This window comes from Oryctolagus cuniculus, chromosome 20, assembly GCF_051225735.1.
Source record: "Oryctolagus cuniculus isolate XC-2025 breed Fujian yellow rabbit chromosome 20, ASM5122573v1, whole genome shotgun sequence".
Lineage (NCBI taxonomy): Eukaryota > Metazoa > Chordata > Mammalia > Lagomorpha > Leporidae > Oryctolagus > Oryctolagus cuniculus.
In genome coordinates, this window is record NC_142886.1 from 48,708,549 (window position 1) to 48,723,962 (window position 15,414).

At 56.8% G+C, this 15,414-nt stretch overlaps 1 protein-coding gene across 5 annotated transcripts in view; it reads left to right on the forward strand.

The window, feature by feature from the left end:
- The window catches only part of WDR25 (WD repeat domain 25), a 144,569-nt gene extending 129,649 nt beyond the window's left edge, over positions 1-14,920 (forward strand). For all 5 annotated transcript variants that reach the window (XM_051830841.3, XM_051830844.3, XM_051830843.3 and 2 more), the window contains 3 exons: positions 9,466-9,636; positions 13,823-13,963; positions 14,532-14,920. In XM_051830841.3, coding sequence (XP_051686801.3) covers positions 9,466-9,636; positions 13,823-13,963; positions 14,532-14,753 — 534 coding nt within the window. In that variant the 3' untranslated portion in view covers positions 14,754-14,920. The remainder of the gene's footprint in view (positions 1-9,465; positions 9,637-13,822; positions 13,964-14,531) is intronic.
- The last annotated feature ends 494 nt before the right edge of the window (positions 14,921-15,414 follow it).

Sequence of the window (15,414 nt, forward strand, 5' to 3'; positions counted from 1 at the left end):
TAGTCCTGCACGAAACCTTTGAATTGCGTGCTTATTGCTGTCTGCAGGTTCTTTCCTTGGCCGTGTGTAACATCTGCATTTCGATACACTGGTCAATGTTTGGGTCCTATGCCTCAGGCAGAGGAGTGCCAGTATCCTCGGGTAGAATTGTAACTGTTGTGTTTCTCCTCTCAGTTTTTTTTTTTTTTTTTAAGATTTATTTATTTATGTGAAAGAGTTACACAGAGAGAGAGGAAAGGCAGAGAGAGAGAGAGAAAGAGAGAGAGAGAGATCTTCTATCCTCTGATTTACTCCCCAGTTGGCCACTACAGCCGGAGCTGAGCCGATCCGAAGCAGGAGCCAGGAGCTTCTTCCAGGTCTCCCATGTGGGTGCAGGGGCCCAAGCACTTGGGCCATCTTCTACTGCTTTCCCAGCCATAGCAGAGAGTTGGATTGGAAGTGGAGCAGCCGGGACTGGAACCAGTGCCCATATGAGGTACCCGCTATGCCACAGCACCATCCCCAGCTTTTTTTTTTTTTTTTAAGATTTATTTATTTATTTGAAAGGTAGAGTTAGACAAAGAGAGAGTCAGACAGGGACAAATCTTCCATCAGCTGGTTCACTCCCCAAATGGCTGCAATGGCCAGAGCTGGGTTCATCTGAAGCCAGGAGCCAGCAGCTCCTGTGGGTGCAGGGGCTCAGGTACTTGGGCCGTCCTCCACTGCTTCCCAGGCAGAGTGGTAGGGAGCTGAATTGGAAGTGGAGCAGCCGGGGCTGGAACTGGCACACATGGCATGCCAGCACTGCAGGCAACAGCTTTACCTGCTAAGCCACAGTGCCAGCCCCCTCACCTCTCAGCTTTCTTAGTCTTTGAAAGTATTTTGTTACATATGTACATATGTGGGATTGCTACTTCTTTCTGGTGAGTTGACACTTCTGTCTTTTCATTCTATGCCTCTTATCCCTGCAGTTTTTCTACTTTGCCTGATGTTAAATATACACACACATATTAATATATAAATATATACATGCTCTAGGTTTCCTTTATTTATAGTATTTTATATTTTTCAGTTTTATAGAAACAGTCTACTTGTTATATTTAAATTGTCTTTTTAAAAATTTTTTTATTTATTTGACAGAGTTAGACAGTGAGAGAGAGACAGACAGACAGAAAGGTCTTTCTTCTGTTGGTTCACCCCCCCAAATGGCCACTGTGGCCGGCATGCTGTGCCGATCCGAAGCCAGGAGCCAGGTGCTTCCTCGTGGTCTCCCATGCGGGTGCAGGGCCCAAGCACTTGAGCCATCCTCCACTGCTTTCCCAGGCCACAGCAGAGAGCTGGACTGGAAGAGGAACAACTGGGACTAGAACCCAGTGCCATATGGGATGCTGGTGCCGCAGGCGGAGGATTAACCAAGTGAGCCACGGCACCGGCCCCAAATTGTCTGTCTTATAAACCAGATAGTCTTGGGTCTTTTAAGAAGTTTTAAAATCCAATCTCACATCTCTTTCGGTTGTTGACTTTAGATGATTTACATTTACTGTAGTTGTTGGTATTGTTGAATTAGGGCCTGCTGTTGTGTGATTCTGTCTTTATCTCCTCTGTGTTTATTCCTCTGCTCCTTCTTTCCTGCCTTCTTTGGGTTATTTCAGTTTTTTTTGTTATATTAATTTATCCATTAACTTCTTTTTTGCGATCTCTCTTTGTATTATACTTTTATGTTTGCTCTAAGGATTTTAATATGTAAACTTAAGTTGTCACAATTATACCTATTGTTAATATTTTGCCACTTTAAATAAAAATAGAGTTCCTAGGGCTGGTGCTGTGACATAGCGGGCAAAGCTGCCACCTCAACACTGGCAGCCCATACGGGCACAGGTTCAAGTCCCAGCTGCTCTACTTCTGATACAGCTCCATGCTAATGTGCCTGGGAAAGCATCAGAGGACGGCCCACGTGCTTGGGCCCCTGCACCCATGTGGGAGACCTGGAGGAAGCTCCTGGCTCCTGGCTTCAGCCTGGCCCAGCCCTGACTGCTGCAGCCATCTGGGGAGTGAACCAGCGGATGGAAGATTCTCTCTCGCGGGCTCTCTCTCTCTCTCTCTCTCTCCCTCTCCCTCTCCCTAACTCTACCTTTCAAATAAATAAACAAATTTTTTTAAAAAATTCCTCTGACCAGAGGATCTTTCTGCCCCTCCCATGCACCATGTTACGGCTGTGGCACACGCGCTGATGCCTCCCGCACGCACAATGGAACATCTTCTGTTTTCAGTAATCATACATGTCTCAAGTAATGTAACTGGGAGAACTGTGTGCTTCTAGTATTTATGCCACCTGCTGTCGTTTTGGTTTGAAGGCTTCAAGGTGTTGCCTCTTGAGTTTTCCCCACAGGTTTTGGTCATAGTTTGTCACAGAGACACAGAGGCCATGGTGATTGTTCTCCATTTCAGACTGAATTTTGTGCATTTTAAAATTGAAGGTATTGGGGCCGGCGCTGTGGCATAGTAGGCTAAGCCTCCGTCTGTGGAGCCTGCCTCCCATAAGGGTGCCGGTTTGAGTTCCAGCTGCTCTACTTCTGACCCAGCTCCCTGCTCATGACCCAGGAAAGCAATGGAAGTGGCCCAAGTGCTGGGGCCCCTGCACCCACATGGGAGATCCGGAAGAAGCTCCTGGCTCCTGGCTTTGGATTGGCTGTGCCCTGGCCATTGCAGTCATTTGGGGAGTGAACCAGAAGACGGAAGGCATTTCTCTCTGTCTCTCCCTCTCTCTGTAACTCTGCCTCTCAAATAAATAAATAAATAAATAAAATCTTTAAAAAGAATTGAGGATGTTAATATTACTCTCTTTAGCGCCTGTTGAATAATTTTAATTCCTGTGCCTCTGGTTCACCAATGTTCTCTTGTGCAGCCTCATGGGCTATTGATTCCATATAATGTGGTTTTTTAACCTCGAGCATTGTACATTCCAACTCTAAAAGTTTGGTCTTTTACTGTATCCTCTCTGTCTCTGCTTACCGTGCTCAGTCTCCCCTCTGCCTTCTTAAACAAGTACTATGATCTATATTAATTTTATTTTATTTATTTGAGAGAGAGGAAAGGAAGGAGAGAGAGGGAGGGAGGGGGAAGTCACCCGTCCACTAGGTCACTTCCCAAATATCTGCAGTCGCCGGGGCTGGGCCAGCCAGAGCCGTGTGCCGGGAGTTAGATCGGGATCGCCCACGTGGGTGGCAGAGACTACTGGAGCCGTCATCGAAGGGAGCTGGAGTCGGGAGCAGAGCGGGAGCTCCAGCCTGCACTCCGATAAAGTGATGTGGGCATCCTGGGAGAGTCCTCCCTGCCAAACACCCGCTCCTCCCACAGCTGCCAGAGGCCTGGCCTGTTACCGCTGTCTCTCCCGCTGACCTCAGCTGGGTTCCTGCTGAGTTTGCTCGTTGTTTCTCGGTGCCCCTTCTGTGGAAGTGTTCGTGTTAGGATAGAACTACATTGTTGTCTTCACTAAGTTTTACACTGAGTTTACACTGAGTTTACACTGAGTTTACGGAATTTTTCTTTTTCTGATTTGTCTTTTTTTTTTTTTTTAATCGTTTTTACACTGGGAAACTTTATTTCCATTTGCCTTGATACAATTTTAAAAAATTTATATTGACATTAACAATGAAAAGACTGAAAACAGCTTAAAATTTCCTGGAACTGGAGCAAGCGTGTGGCACAGCGGTTGAACCGCCGGTTGGGACACCCACACTTGCTGCAGGGGCCCGAGTGTGAGTCTGGGCTCCGCTCCGGGTTCCGGCTTCCTGCTGACACACAGCTGGGAGCAGCCCTGCCATGCGTGAGGGAGAGACAGCTCCTGGCTCCTGCTTCAGCCTCCCAGCCTTGCCCTGCTGGTGAGGCATCTGGGGAATGGACCAGCAGGCGGGAGTTTTCTGTCTCTCTGCCTTCCAAATACAGTTAATTTTAAAAAGGGGAATTCTTTAAAAACTTTTTTCTTGCATTTTTTTGTTCACGAAGTATATTCAATTTTGTTCTGTCATCAAATTACTGGTTCCCTATTAATAAAGCATATCCAGCCAAAGATCCAGCATTAAATTGCTGTGCTTCAAAATCTTAACAGGATTGTATTTGTGTGGTTAAACTACCAGATCAATACAAGGCTAATTTCATTTAATTTTGCTTTCACATTCTAGAGATTGCTTTTTAAGTTAATTTCTTTGTATAATTTAATAAAATATGTACAAAGGTCTAGAGAAAAGGTTGGCAAAGTACTGTCCATAGGCCCAGTCTAGTCTTTGCCCTGTTTTTTTAGGACCCATGAGCTAAGAATGGTATTTACCACTTTAACTAGTTCTCAGACACACACACACACACACACACACACGCACGCGCTGAATATGCGACAGTTACATTAGTGTCTGGTAAAGCTAACATAGTTACTGTCTGGCTCCTCACAGAAGACAAGCGTGACCCTCGTTCTAGAGTGGCACCTGCCAAGCGGGCGCATTCAGGTGAGGGGCGCACCTCTGCCCGGGACCCTGTCCCCACCGTCCCCGCCCGGTCCGGTCCTGCTCTGACTCCGCAGTGGTCCCCAGCACTTCTGCTCACGTCACCGGTCGTCTCCTTGTCTTCCACACGCTTTTCCTGTCCCCCGCTTTGTTTTCTCTTGAACAGTTTCCCCCGAGGACCCCTCTCCCCCAAGCAGGGAGAAGTGCCTCCCCTCTGCTACAGCTGTGTACTGCTGTGGAGTGGGGCCGTTCGGTCAGTGCTGTCTTGATGAACATTGTGCTGCTTCCAGTTTTCTGTCTTTAAAAGTAGTGTTGCTTGTGGCTGGCGTCGTGGTGTAGTGGTTAAGCTGCCACCTGCGATGGCAGAGGCCCATTCCGGTGCTGGTTCCTGTCCCGGCTTCTGATCCAGCTCCCTGCTAATGAGCCTGGGAAAGCTGTGGAGAATGACCTAAGAACTTGGGCCCCTGCCACCCATGTGGGAGACCCAGATGGAGTTCCTGGCTCCTGGCTTTGGCCTGGTCCAGCTCTAGCCATTGCAGCCATTTGGAGAATGAACCAGCAGATGGAAGATCTCTCTATCTCTCCCTCTCTGCCTTTCAAATAAATAAAGTCTTTAAAAAATGATCAAAAAATAAAAGTAGCGCTGCTTTCGGGAACATTGTGTGCTTGTCTTGGGATTGATCCTCAGAGCCGTGTGTGTGTGTGGCCGTGCAGCGATGTGTGTGCGTTTGCTCCGAGGTGCCCAGATCCACCCCCCGGGGTTGTTCCACTGGGCGTTTCTGACAGCGACGCGAAGACACCTGATGCTCACACAGCTGCCTCAGAGTGTGTTGTCAAGCTGTTGATAGCCTAACTAGACGGCTAAGGAATGGGGTCTGCACAGTTTAATCTGTGCGGGACCACCTGCTCTTCCATGAGCTCTGAGCTGCCCGTTGCCCGTGGAGCTGCCCTTTGGCACCCGGTTGCAGGCATGAATCGCGAATGTTTCTCCCAGGTTTGCGTTACTCCACGTGTTGACTTGTTTTCTGACGGGTACAACTGTGGCGGAACGTGCGCGTCTTTCTTCACAGCTTCTGGCTTTGGAGTCACAGCCAGGAGAGCTGTTTAGGCCCCCTTTGGTTGTGTCTGCAGGGCCAGCCCCAGGGCCGCTGTCCTGCGTGGCCAGCTCCTTCGACTTGTGTGATTTAAGTTGCAGAAAGTGGCCCTGCGCCCAGGGAGAAGGGACCTGCCCGAGAGCTCACCGCTCACACCCATGCCCGGCCACAGCACCCGTGTTCCTCCTGAGCTGTAGGTCCTCGACATGCGTGGAAACTGCAGAGAGGCGGTGAGCCTGGTCACGTGGCCCGCACAGGCCCTCAAGCCTGGATCCCCGGGTGTGTGGCCCGGCCTTCCCGCCTGACACCTGACCCTTGCACGTCCCGGGCCAGGAGTGGCTCCTGCCAGCCTCTGGACGTCTCAGGGTGATGCGGTGTTGAGCACAGTCCGTCTCTCTCCCCCCAGGCCCACCATGGTCCCCAGCAGCCCCTCTTTGGAGAGACCAGTGAAGGCCGTATCTCCCAGTGGCCCCGGGCCCAAGTGGCAGCATCTCATCGTGAGGTGCCTTGGCCTCAGGGGTCAGGAGAGAGGCCCTGCAGTCACTGTTCTTTTGTTCCTTTGTCCGTTTGTTCACCTGTCCAGCCTGACCACGTGACTGAAGCATCCACACCCATGGAACCTCAGCAAACAAGCCCAGTCTCTTCACCCTCAAATCACCCAGCTCTGTAGTGTCTTTTTTTTTTTTTAATATTTATTTATTTTATTTAAAAACCAGAGTTACACAGAGAGAGGAGAGGCAGAGAGAGAGAGAGAGGTCTTCCATCTGCTGGTTCACTCCCCAGATGGCCACAGTGGCTGGAGCTGCACCAATCCGTAGCCAGGAGCTTCTTCTGGGTCCCCCACATGGGTGCAGGGGCCCAAGGACTTGGACCATCTTCCACTGCTTTCCCGGGCCATAGCAGAGAGCTGGATCGGAAGTAGAGCAGCCTGGATTTGAACCAGCGCCCATATAGGGTGCTGGCACTGCAGACGGAGGCTTTACCCGCTACGCCACGGCACCGGCCCCTGTAGAGTCTTAAAATCAGTGATGATAATAATTTCTAGTCCATCCTACCCTGTTACGCCTCTACCCTTGGACAGCTCTGTCCATAAACGCACCAGCAAAGCCCACCAGATAGTGGTTCTAGAGCCTCAAGTCTCAGGGTGTGCTTCTGTAGCTACTGCCCAGGCGTAGCTCGACACCGTTGCTGCTGCCCACAGCGCGCAGACCCCGCCGCACACAGTAGGGGGCAGGAGAGCGGGCACTGGAGGGCCTGGGAGGGCCAGCCGAGCCTTTGACTGACAGCAGCTGCAGCCCACAGCTCCCAGGGCTGCCTGCATGCAGTGAGCGGTGGGCAGACTTTAGGGACGGCAGGTGGTTCTCAAACCCCTGGAAGTGTCAGTCTTTCTGCTGTCCCGGGGCTAGGAGCCCCCTCCCCTGCAGGTCTGCCTTGGCCAGCCCGTCAGGGAGCTGCTAGGGAGTCAGGACCCAGCTAGGGAGGCCCAGCCGCCCGCTCCCACGCCCCTGGGATGGATGTGCCAGCTGTTGCGTAATTAAGGTTGCCATAAAACCCAGCAGCTCGACGCACACATGGCTCCCCTGCTCTTTCCCGGGTCACGAGCAGTTGTGGCAGTGAGTAAATCATGTTCGCAGCCATCACTCCAAAGGCCAGCCTCCCACCGACAGCCCCGTTACCGGCAGCCGTCGCCCATTGCACGGCTTGTTTCCCAGCCATTCACTTTTATGACGCCCTAATGAACTGGGCCATTTCCGTCCAATCTCAGAAAATGTTGCAGACGACGGTCTGCACCCTCCTTGGGAAGGTTGTCTTGGGGGACAGGTGGTGTGCTGATGGGCACCCCAGTCGTTCTGCCATGGGCATGGCACATCTCTCTGGGAGAGGCTGCCTCTGGGGCTGTGGTCGTGAGGTCACTTCTGTGAGCCCCCAGCCAGTGGCTGGTACGTGATGGTGCGAGGGCCCCAGCCTTCCTCTATCCTGGGTCATGCCCTGCCGACACCAAGGTGCCCAGGCGGCGGGGGCTCATGATCCCCTCAGGGAGCTGGGATCTCCAGGCACACCTGGAGCCCACCCACAGCTTCTCCATGGACTGCTGGGACCCCTGTGCAGGGGCCGCCTCCAGCGTCGTGTGTTGGGCCAGGTCTTCTGCTCTCTTGGCGTTTGGTGCCCCAGATCTCTGCACTCCCCGCCCCCTGTGATGACGGAGAGAAGCGCCCAGTTCTGACTTGACAGAGGGCAGTGGGCATCCTGGGGGTCCCCGGGGAAGGGGGGCTTAAGTGAGGTGAGACCGGACCCATGCTGGGGCTGGGGGAGCAGGCAGATCTGGGGAGGTGGAGATGGCTCTGGAGTACCCCTCCCCCGAGACGGTGGGGCCTCTGCCCCCCACCTCCCTTTCCACCAGAGTAGATTCCAGACCCTGCCTCTGCGGGGCTGCTTTTTTGTTGTGTCTTGTTTGTAAGTTTTATTTATTTATTTGAAAGGCAGAGCAGAGAGAGAGAGAGAGAGAGAGAGGGATGGAGGGAGGGAGGGAGAGAGGGAGGGAGAGAGAGATCCTCCATCAACTGGTTCACCTTCCACATGCCCACAACAGCCAGAGCTTGTCCGGGCCAAAGCTGGGAACCCAGAATTCCATTTGGGTCTCCCACGTGGGTGGCCAGGACCCAAGGACTTGGGCCATCATCTCGTGCAGAAGCTGAAGTTGGGGCTGTTGCCAGGGCTCAACCTAGACATTCTGATATGGGATCCAGACGTGGGTTCACCTCGTGCCACACCTGCCCCTGTTCTTGGAAGCTGGGTGTTATGCCAGCTCAGGGCAAGCGCTGGGATGGAGATGATGTGTCCCCTCCCAGGCCCTGGTCTGCTGCTGTAGCCTCGGCCCCAGGAGGCTGGACCATCACAGCAGAGCACAGCCCCTCTGCTTCTGGCCACCCATGCCTTGTGAGGCTTGGAACTGAACCTGGCCAGGGCTGCCCTAGAGGGCAAAAGAGGCTCATGGAATCCTGAGGCCTGGGGGCAGGTAGGTGGCGCAGGAGCTGCCAAGGGTGGCCACAGAGGGGCAGCTTGCTCCTGTCCTGCGGGGCAGCCTCTGTGCCTGGACCTTCCCCAGGCCTCAGCACCCCACCTGAAGTCAGCCCCGCCACGGGCAGTCCTGGAAAGGCTGAGCAAGGATGAGTCACGTGTTCCCGGCCCTCTGCCAAGGATTCAGAGGCAGGACGTGGGCAGCTGGGGCTGGGAGAGGCTGCCGCAGGCCCTGGCTCTGCAGCCCCTCAGTGTACCTCGTCTGCACAATGGGCCTCAGCCCCGTGCCCTGCTCCAAGCTGCACTTGTGGGCTGATGCATTTCATGTGTGTTTGACCCCAACGCTTGGAAGAAGAGGTAGAAAATACCAGCCACAAAATTTGAAACAGGTGAATGCCGATTTTTATTGTTAAAATTTGTCATGACGGCTCATAGCCAGCAGAGCCAAGGCGCGGGCCCAAGACTGTCCGTGCTGTCGCCAGGTGGTGGCGCCCCAGCAGCGGGCAGGCGGGTGGCCGGCAGGAAGCCTGCCCGTTGCTTCGGTGTTGCAATTTAGCATCATGCGGACTCTGCGTTTGTTAGGTGGGAGGACTCGGTGGTCCTGGTGCCGGGACCTGCCTTTGACCGGGGGTCTTCGCTGGGGAAAGCATGACACCCCTCGGACCCTGTGCCGCTGGAGCAGGGGGCTTGGTGTGGGGCCGAGAGGCGGGCCTGAGACCGCCAAATCTCAGGGCAGCTCCGGGAGGGACGGACAGCAGCCTGGTGGAGGGTGGGGGTGGGGGTGGCTCGGGGCTGCTCAGCCGGAGGACATGGCCAGCACAGCCTTTCCCAGCAGGCACTGGGCGGCCCTTGGCGGTGACTGGTCTCCGCTCTTGCAGGTGGTGCGAGGCTACAAGGCGACCGTCCAGCAGACCCTGGACATCCTCTTCCTGCAGGAGGGCTCCGAGTTCCTGAGCAGCACAGACGCGTCGACCCGGGACTCCGCCGACCGCACCATCATCGCCTGGGACTTCCGCAGCTCGGCCAAAATCTCCAACCAGATTTTCCATGTGAGAACCCCCGGCACCTGTCTCAGCTTCCGCTGCAGGGTGCTGAAGTGCCAGTTAGTCCGTGGGAAGGGGGTTCAGCTGCCCGCAGTGTCCGTGATGGGGAGGTGAAGGTCGGCCTGCCGCAGGCTGTGGCTGCCGCTCTGTCCCAACACAGTCACCCTGCAGGGTGGGGCGGGGCACAGCCAGGTGCAGGTCGGGGAGGAAGGAGGCCGAGCAACCTGAGAGGCCCTGGCTCCCACCAGCCCGGCAGAGGGTTTCTGACCCTCCCTGCTCAGTGACGGGCAGGAGTTCAGATCCCTGTGTCACAGTCCTGGATTCACCACTTCCAAGGTGAGGTGCCCTGGGCCCAATATTTAGCCTCTGAGCATCATTTCCCTCTTAAGACTATCAAAGAAATATCATTTGCCTCATAGGGTAGTTTTGAAAATTAGCAGAGGGAGGGGCTGGCGCTGTGGCTCAGTGGGTTAACACCCTGGCCTGAAACGCCAGCATCCCATGTGGACTCCAGTTCGAGACCCGGCTGCTCCTCTTCCGATACAGCTCTCTGCTGTGGCCTGGGAAAGCAGTAGAAGGTGACCCAAGTCCTCAGGCCCCTGCACCCGTGTGGGGGACCTGGAGGAAGCTCCTGGCTTCAGATTGACGCAGCACTGACTATTACGGCCAATTGGGGAGTGAACCAGCAGATGGAAGACCTCTCTCTCTCTCTCTCTACCTCTCTACCTCTCTACTTCTCTACCTCTACCTCTTCTCTCTCTGTGTAACTCTGACTTTCAAATAAATAAATAAATCTTAAAAAAAAAAAAAAGAAAATTAACAGAGGGAGAGAGAGAGTCTTAAGGGTGCAGCACAGCGCCAGGCACAGGGAGAGCTCGCTACGCTCTGAATATCACCACCCACTCCACATCCATCACTGCCATCCCCACCACCCCCACCCCCACCACTACCACCATCATCACCACCACCACCACCACCACCCCCACCACCACTACCACCATCATTACCACCACCCCACCCCACCACTACACCATCATTACTACCACCACCACCCCCACCACTACCACCACCACCACCACCACCACTACCACCATCATTACCACCACCATCATCACCACCACCACCCCCACCACTACCATCATTGCCACCACCACCACCACCACTACCACCATCATTGCCACCACCCCACCCCCACCACTACCACCATCATCGCCACCACCACCACCCCCACCACTACCACCATCATCGCCACCACCCCCACCCCCACCCCCACCACTACCACCATCATTGCCACCACCCCCACCCCCACCACCACCACCACCATCATCACCACCATCATTGCCACCACCCCCACCACCACCATCATTACCACCACCATCATCACCACCACCACCACCACCATTACCACCCCCACCACCACCACCATCATTGCCACCACCACCACTACCACCATCATTACCACCATCATTACCACCACCACCACCCCCACCACTACCACCATCATCACCACCACCACCCCCCCACTACCACCATCATTGCCACCACCCCCACCCCCACCACTACCACCATCATTGCCACCACCCCCACTACCACCATCATTACCACCATTACCACCACCACCACCACCACCACCACCACCATCATCACCACCACCACCACCACTACCACCATCATTACCACCATCATTACCACCACCACCCCCACCACCACCACCATCATTACCACCACCCCCGCCACTACCACCATCATTACCACCACTGTCAACATCCCATCACCACCACCACCACCATCATTGTCATCACCGTCACTGTCAGCGCCACCACCACCACCATCTCCTTTTGAGATTTCAAGTTAATCTCTGGTTCCATCATCCTACATTTAAAAATATATGCCATGTTGGGGGCCTGTGCTGTGGTGCAGTAGGTTAATCCTCCACCTGTGGCGCCAGCTTCCCATATGGGTGCCAGTTCTATTTTTTTTTTTATTTATTTTTTGACAGGCAGAGTGGACAGTGAGAGAGAGAGACAGAGAGAAAGGTCTTCCTTTGCCGTTGGTTCACCCTCCAATGGCCGCCGCGGCCGGCGCGCTGCGGCCGGCGCACCGCGCTGATCCGATGGCAGGAGCCAGGAGCCAGGTGCTTTTCCTGGTCTCCCATGGGGTGCAGGGCCCAAGCACCTGGGCCATCCTCCACTGCACTCCCTGGCCACAGCAGAGGGCTGGCCTGGAAGAGGGGCAACCGGGACAGAATCCGGTGCCCCGACCGGGACTAGAACCCGGTGTGCCGGCGCCGCTAGGCGGAGGATTAGCCTAGTGAGCCGCGGCGCCGGCCTTGGGTGCCAGTTCTAGTCCCAGCTGCTCCTCTTCTGATCCAGCTCTCTGCTATGGCCTGGGAAGGCAGTAGAAGATGGCCCAAGTCCTTGGGCCCCTGCACCTGCATGGGAGACTGGGAAGAAGCTCCTGGCTTCAGATTGGTGCAGCTCCAGCCGTTGCAGCCATTTGGGGAGTGAACCAATGGAAGGAAGACCTTTCACTCTGTCTCTCCCTCTGTCCGTAGCTCTACCTCTCAAATGAATAAAATAAATCTCTAATATATATATATATATATGCCATGTGGACACACCCCCCTCCTCCTCCCTGCCTTCTCTGAGCAACCTGCCTCGAGACCTCACCTCCACTTTCTTCTCTTTGGAGGAACAGGTCCGGGAGGGGCTGGAGGGGCCTGTCTGGCACTGAGGGCATCCTGCCCCCAAACGTCAGCAGAGACCAGGGCCGTGAGGCAGACGGAAGTGCCCAGTGCCTGAGCTGGTGGCCCCCCACGTCCCCCTCCCTGCTTCCCTGTGGGGTGTGCAGGTGCTCTGCTGGGGACCACACCCGGGAGCGACCTCTGCACCTGGTGGGACCTGTTCCCACCACTCCCACGTTGCTCTCCAGCTGGGCTCATTTCAAGAGTGTGGCTTAAGGACGCTGCTTAGTACAGCGGTGGGCCAGGTGCAGCCGGGAGGGGATGTGTGGAGGGCGCCACGTGAGTCCCACCCTCTTGTTCCGCCTCCACCGTCGTTTGCCTTTGGCTTCCCGCGGGTGGGGGTTGGAGGTGGGGAGATGGTGCTCTTCCCAGGGCCGTAGCACCTTGCTATCAACTGGGTGGCTTCTTCAACCCCCAGTTCAGGCTCCCGGGTTCCTAATAAATACAAAGCATTATGGGGCTGAAACCAAGGTGCCGGCAGGGCGTGTGCCTGTGGTGTGAGGTCGGGCAGGGATGGGCGGCCCCTCCCTTGCCTTGTCTAGCTCTGGGGACGTCGCCATGCCTCGGCTCGTGGCCGTGCCACGCTGACCTGCCAGGGCGCCGTCTGCAGCTCCCTTCGTGCTCCGGCCTCGCGTCACCTGCTGCTGTGCGTTGCACCGCCCTCGGTGTCCCTCTCACAGCGTCCCTGTGATGCCTCAGGGTCGTAGCAGGGGGCGGTCTCCTCAGTTCTCCCTGCAGCCCCTCCCTTCCTCCCTTTAAAAAAAAAGATTTATTTATTTATCTGAAAGTCAGAGTTACACAGAAAAGGAGAGGCAGAGAGACAGAGACAGAGACAGAGAGAGAGGTCTTCCACCTGCTGTTTCACACCCCAGTTGGTTGCCAACAGCCAGACCTGCGCTGATCCGAAGCCAGGAGCCAGGAGCTTCTTCCGGGTCTCCCAGGCAGGTGCAGGGGCCCAAACCCTTGGGCCGTCCTCCACTGCTTTCCCAGGCCACAGCAGAGAGCTGGATCGGAAGAGAAGCAGGTGGGACTCGAACCGGCGCCCCTGTGGGATGCCGGCACTGCAGGCGGTGGCTCCACCCGTTTCGCCAGTGCTGGCCCCAGCCCCTCCCTTTGACCCCACAGCACTCGGGTCCTGGAAGTGAGACGTGAATGGCCATGGGGGTGCATTTTCCAGCCTGGCACTGAAGACACAGGGGTCCCAGAAGCTGAAAGGGACAGGGTCGGGATCCCCCCTCGGCCTCCAGGAAGGAGCGCAGCCCAGCGGGACCCACGTAGATTGCTCCCCTGCGGAGCGGCGAGATTAGCCATCTGTGCTCGCTTCAGCCGCTGGGGTGTGGTCGCGCACAACCCAAAGCCAAGGCTGCGGGAACGGGGCTAGGAGGGGTCTGCGGAGGCAGGAGGCCGCCCGGGCCTGCTCTGACTCTCTGTGGTCCTGTCCTGTCTTAGGAGAGATATACCTGCCCCAGCCTGGCTTTGCACCCCAGGGAGCCTGTGTTCCTGGCACAGACCAATGGCAACTATCTGGCCCTCTTCTCCGCCGTGTGGCCGTACCGGATGAGCAGGAGGCGGCGCTATGAAGGACACAAGGTGCCTGCTCCCTGCCCCGCCCCTCCCGGCTCAAATGCTGGGCACTGGTCCCAGAGCCTCCCGCCGGACAGCACTGGGAAAGCACATGGGACCCCAGGGTGCAGGACCCGCTGGGTGGACTCTGCTCTGTCTCCTGGGTGGCCGTGCGCCCTGTGGCCTGGTGCGAGCCTGGGTCCATCCCCTGGACATGCAGGCACGCACTGGCTAGCTGGCACAGGCCCAGGGCTGGGGTGGGAGCGGGACGGACGGGCGTGGGGCGTTTCCACATCTGCTCTTTCCCGGGCTGAGGCCTGCTTGGCTGGGACGGGGGGGCCAGGACCCGGTGACCATGGGAGGCCAGATGCCATCAGCCAGGCTGACCGAGGGGTCCCAGCTGGACGGCCCTGAACTAGCCTCGTGAAGCAGGGCCCATGCAGGAAAGGAGCCGGGCTTTGGTCTCCGGGATGCTGGGGTGAAGGCCACGCTGGGCCTCAGGCTGCCCCTCTATAGAGCGGGCACAACCTCTGCCTCACAGGTAGCCACAAGGGAAGCTGCAGCCCACTCAGCCCCTCCGTGTCGCTCTCCGCAGGTGGAAGGCTACGCTGTGGGCTGCGAGTGCTCCCCGTGCGGAGACCTGCTGGTGACGGGCAGCGCCGACGGCCGGATCCTCATGTTCAGCTTCCGCACGGCCAGCCGGGCATGCACGCTGCAGGGCCACACGCAGGCCTGCGTCGGCACCACCTACCACCCGGTGCTGCCCTCCGTCCTCGCCACGTGCTCCTGGGGCGGCGACATCAAGATCTGGCACTGATGCGGCCGGGCCGCGGCGGCGGGGTGGGAGTGAGCGCGGAGCTGACTTCAGGCCGGTGCCGGGGGAGGCTGACCGGCCCGGTCTCTGCAGAGGCACCGTGGGACCACGTCAGCCACAGCGCTGGCAGGGGCTGGCGCGGCCCAATAAAGGCGAGCGTTTGCCGTGTCTCAGGTCGTTTCAGCAGCGAGTGCCAGCAGTGCCTCTCCGCCCGGCTTCCAGGCCCCCGTTGGTGAGGCTCTGGGGACAAAGCTGGAGGGGGCTGGCCCCGCCCACCCTGCTGCCTGGGGCGGGGGGGGGGGGCAGAGAGGCTGTGGTCTTGGGGCTGCCAGCCCCGCCCTTCCTCCCACACGGCGTGACCGGCTGTCAGGCGGGTGCGGGAAGGGACCGTGTGGAACAAGGGCCCCGAGGAGTCTGGGGGAGATCTCGCACCCAATAAACCCTACCAGACAGCCCTGAGGAGCCACGCCAGGAGCCCAAGGACCCGCTGGCAGTTTCGGGGTGGGGAGCACAGGTACCCGGGAAGGCTTCTTGGAGGAGGCAGGCCTCCGACCTGTCAGGAAGGGGTATAGCTGGTGAGAAGCAGGCTGGCTGAGGAGGAGGCCCAGGGGCCTTTGTGGGGGGCAGGGGAGGGTGGGCACAGAGTTAAGTCTCCCAGCCCCAG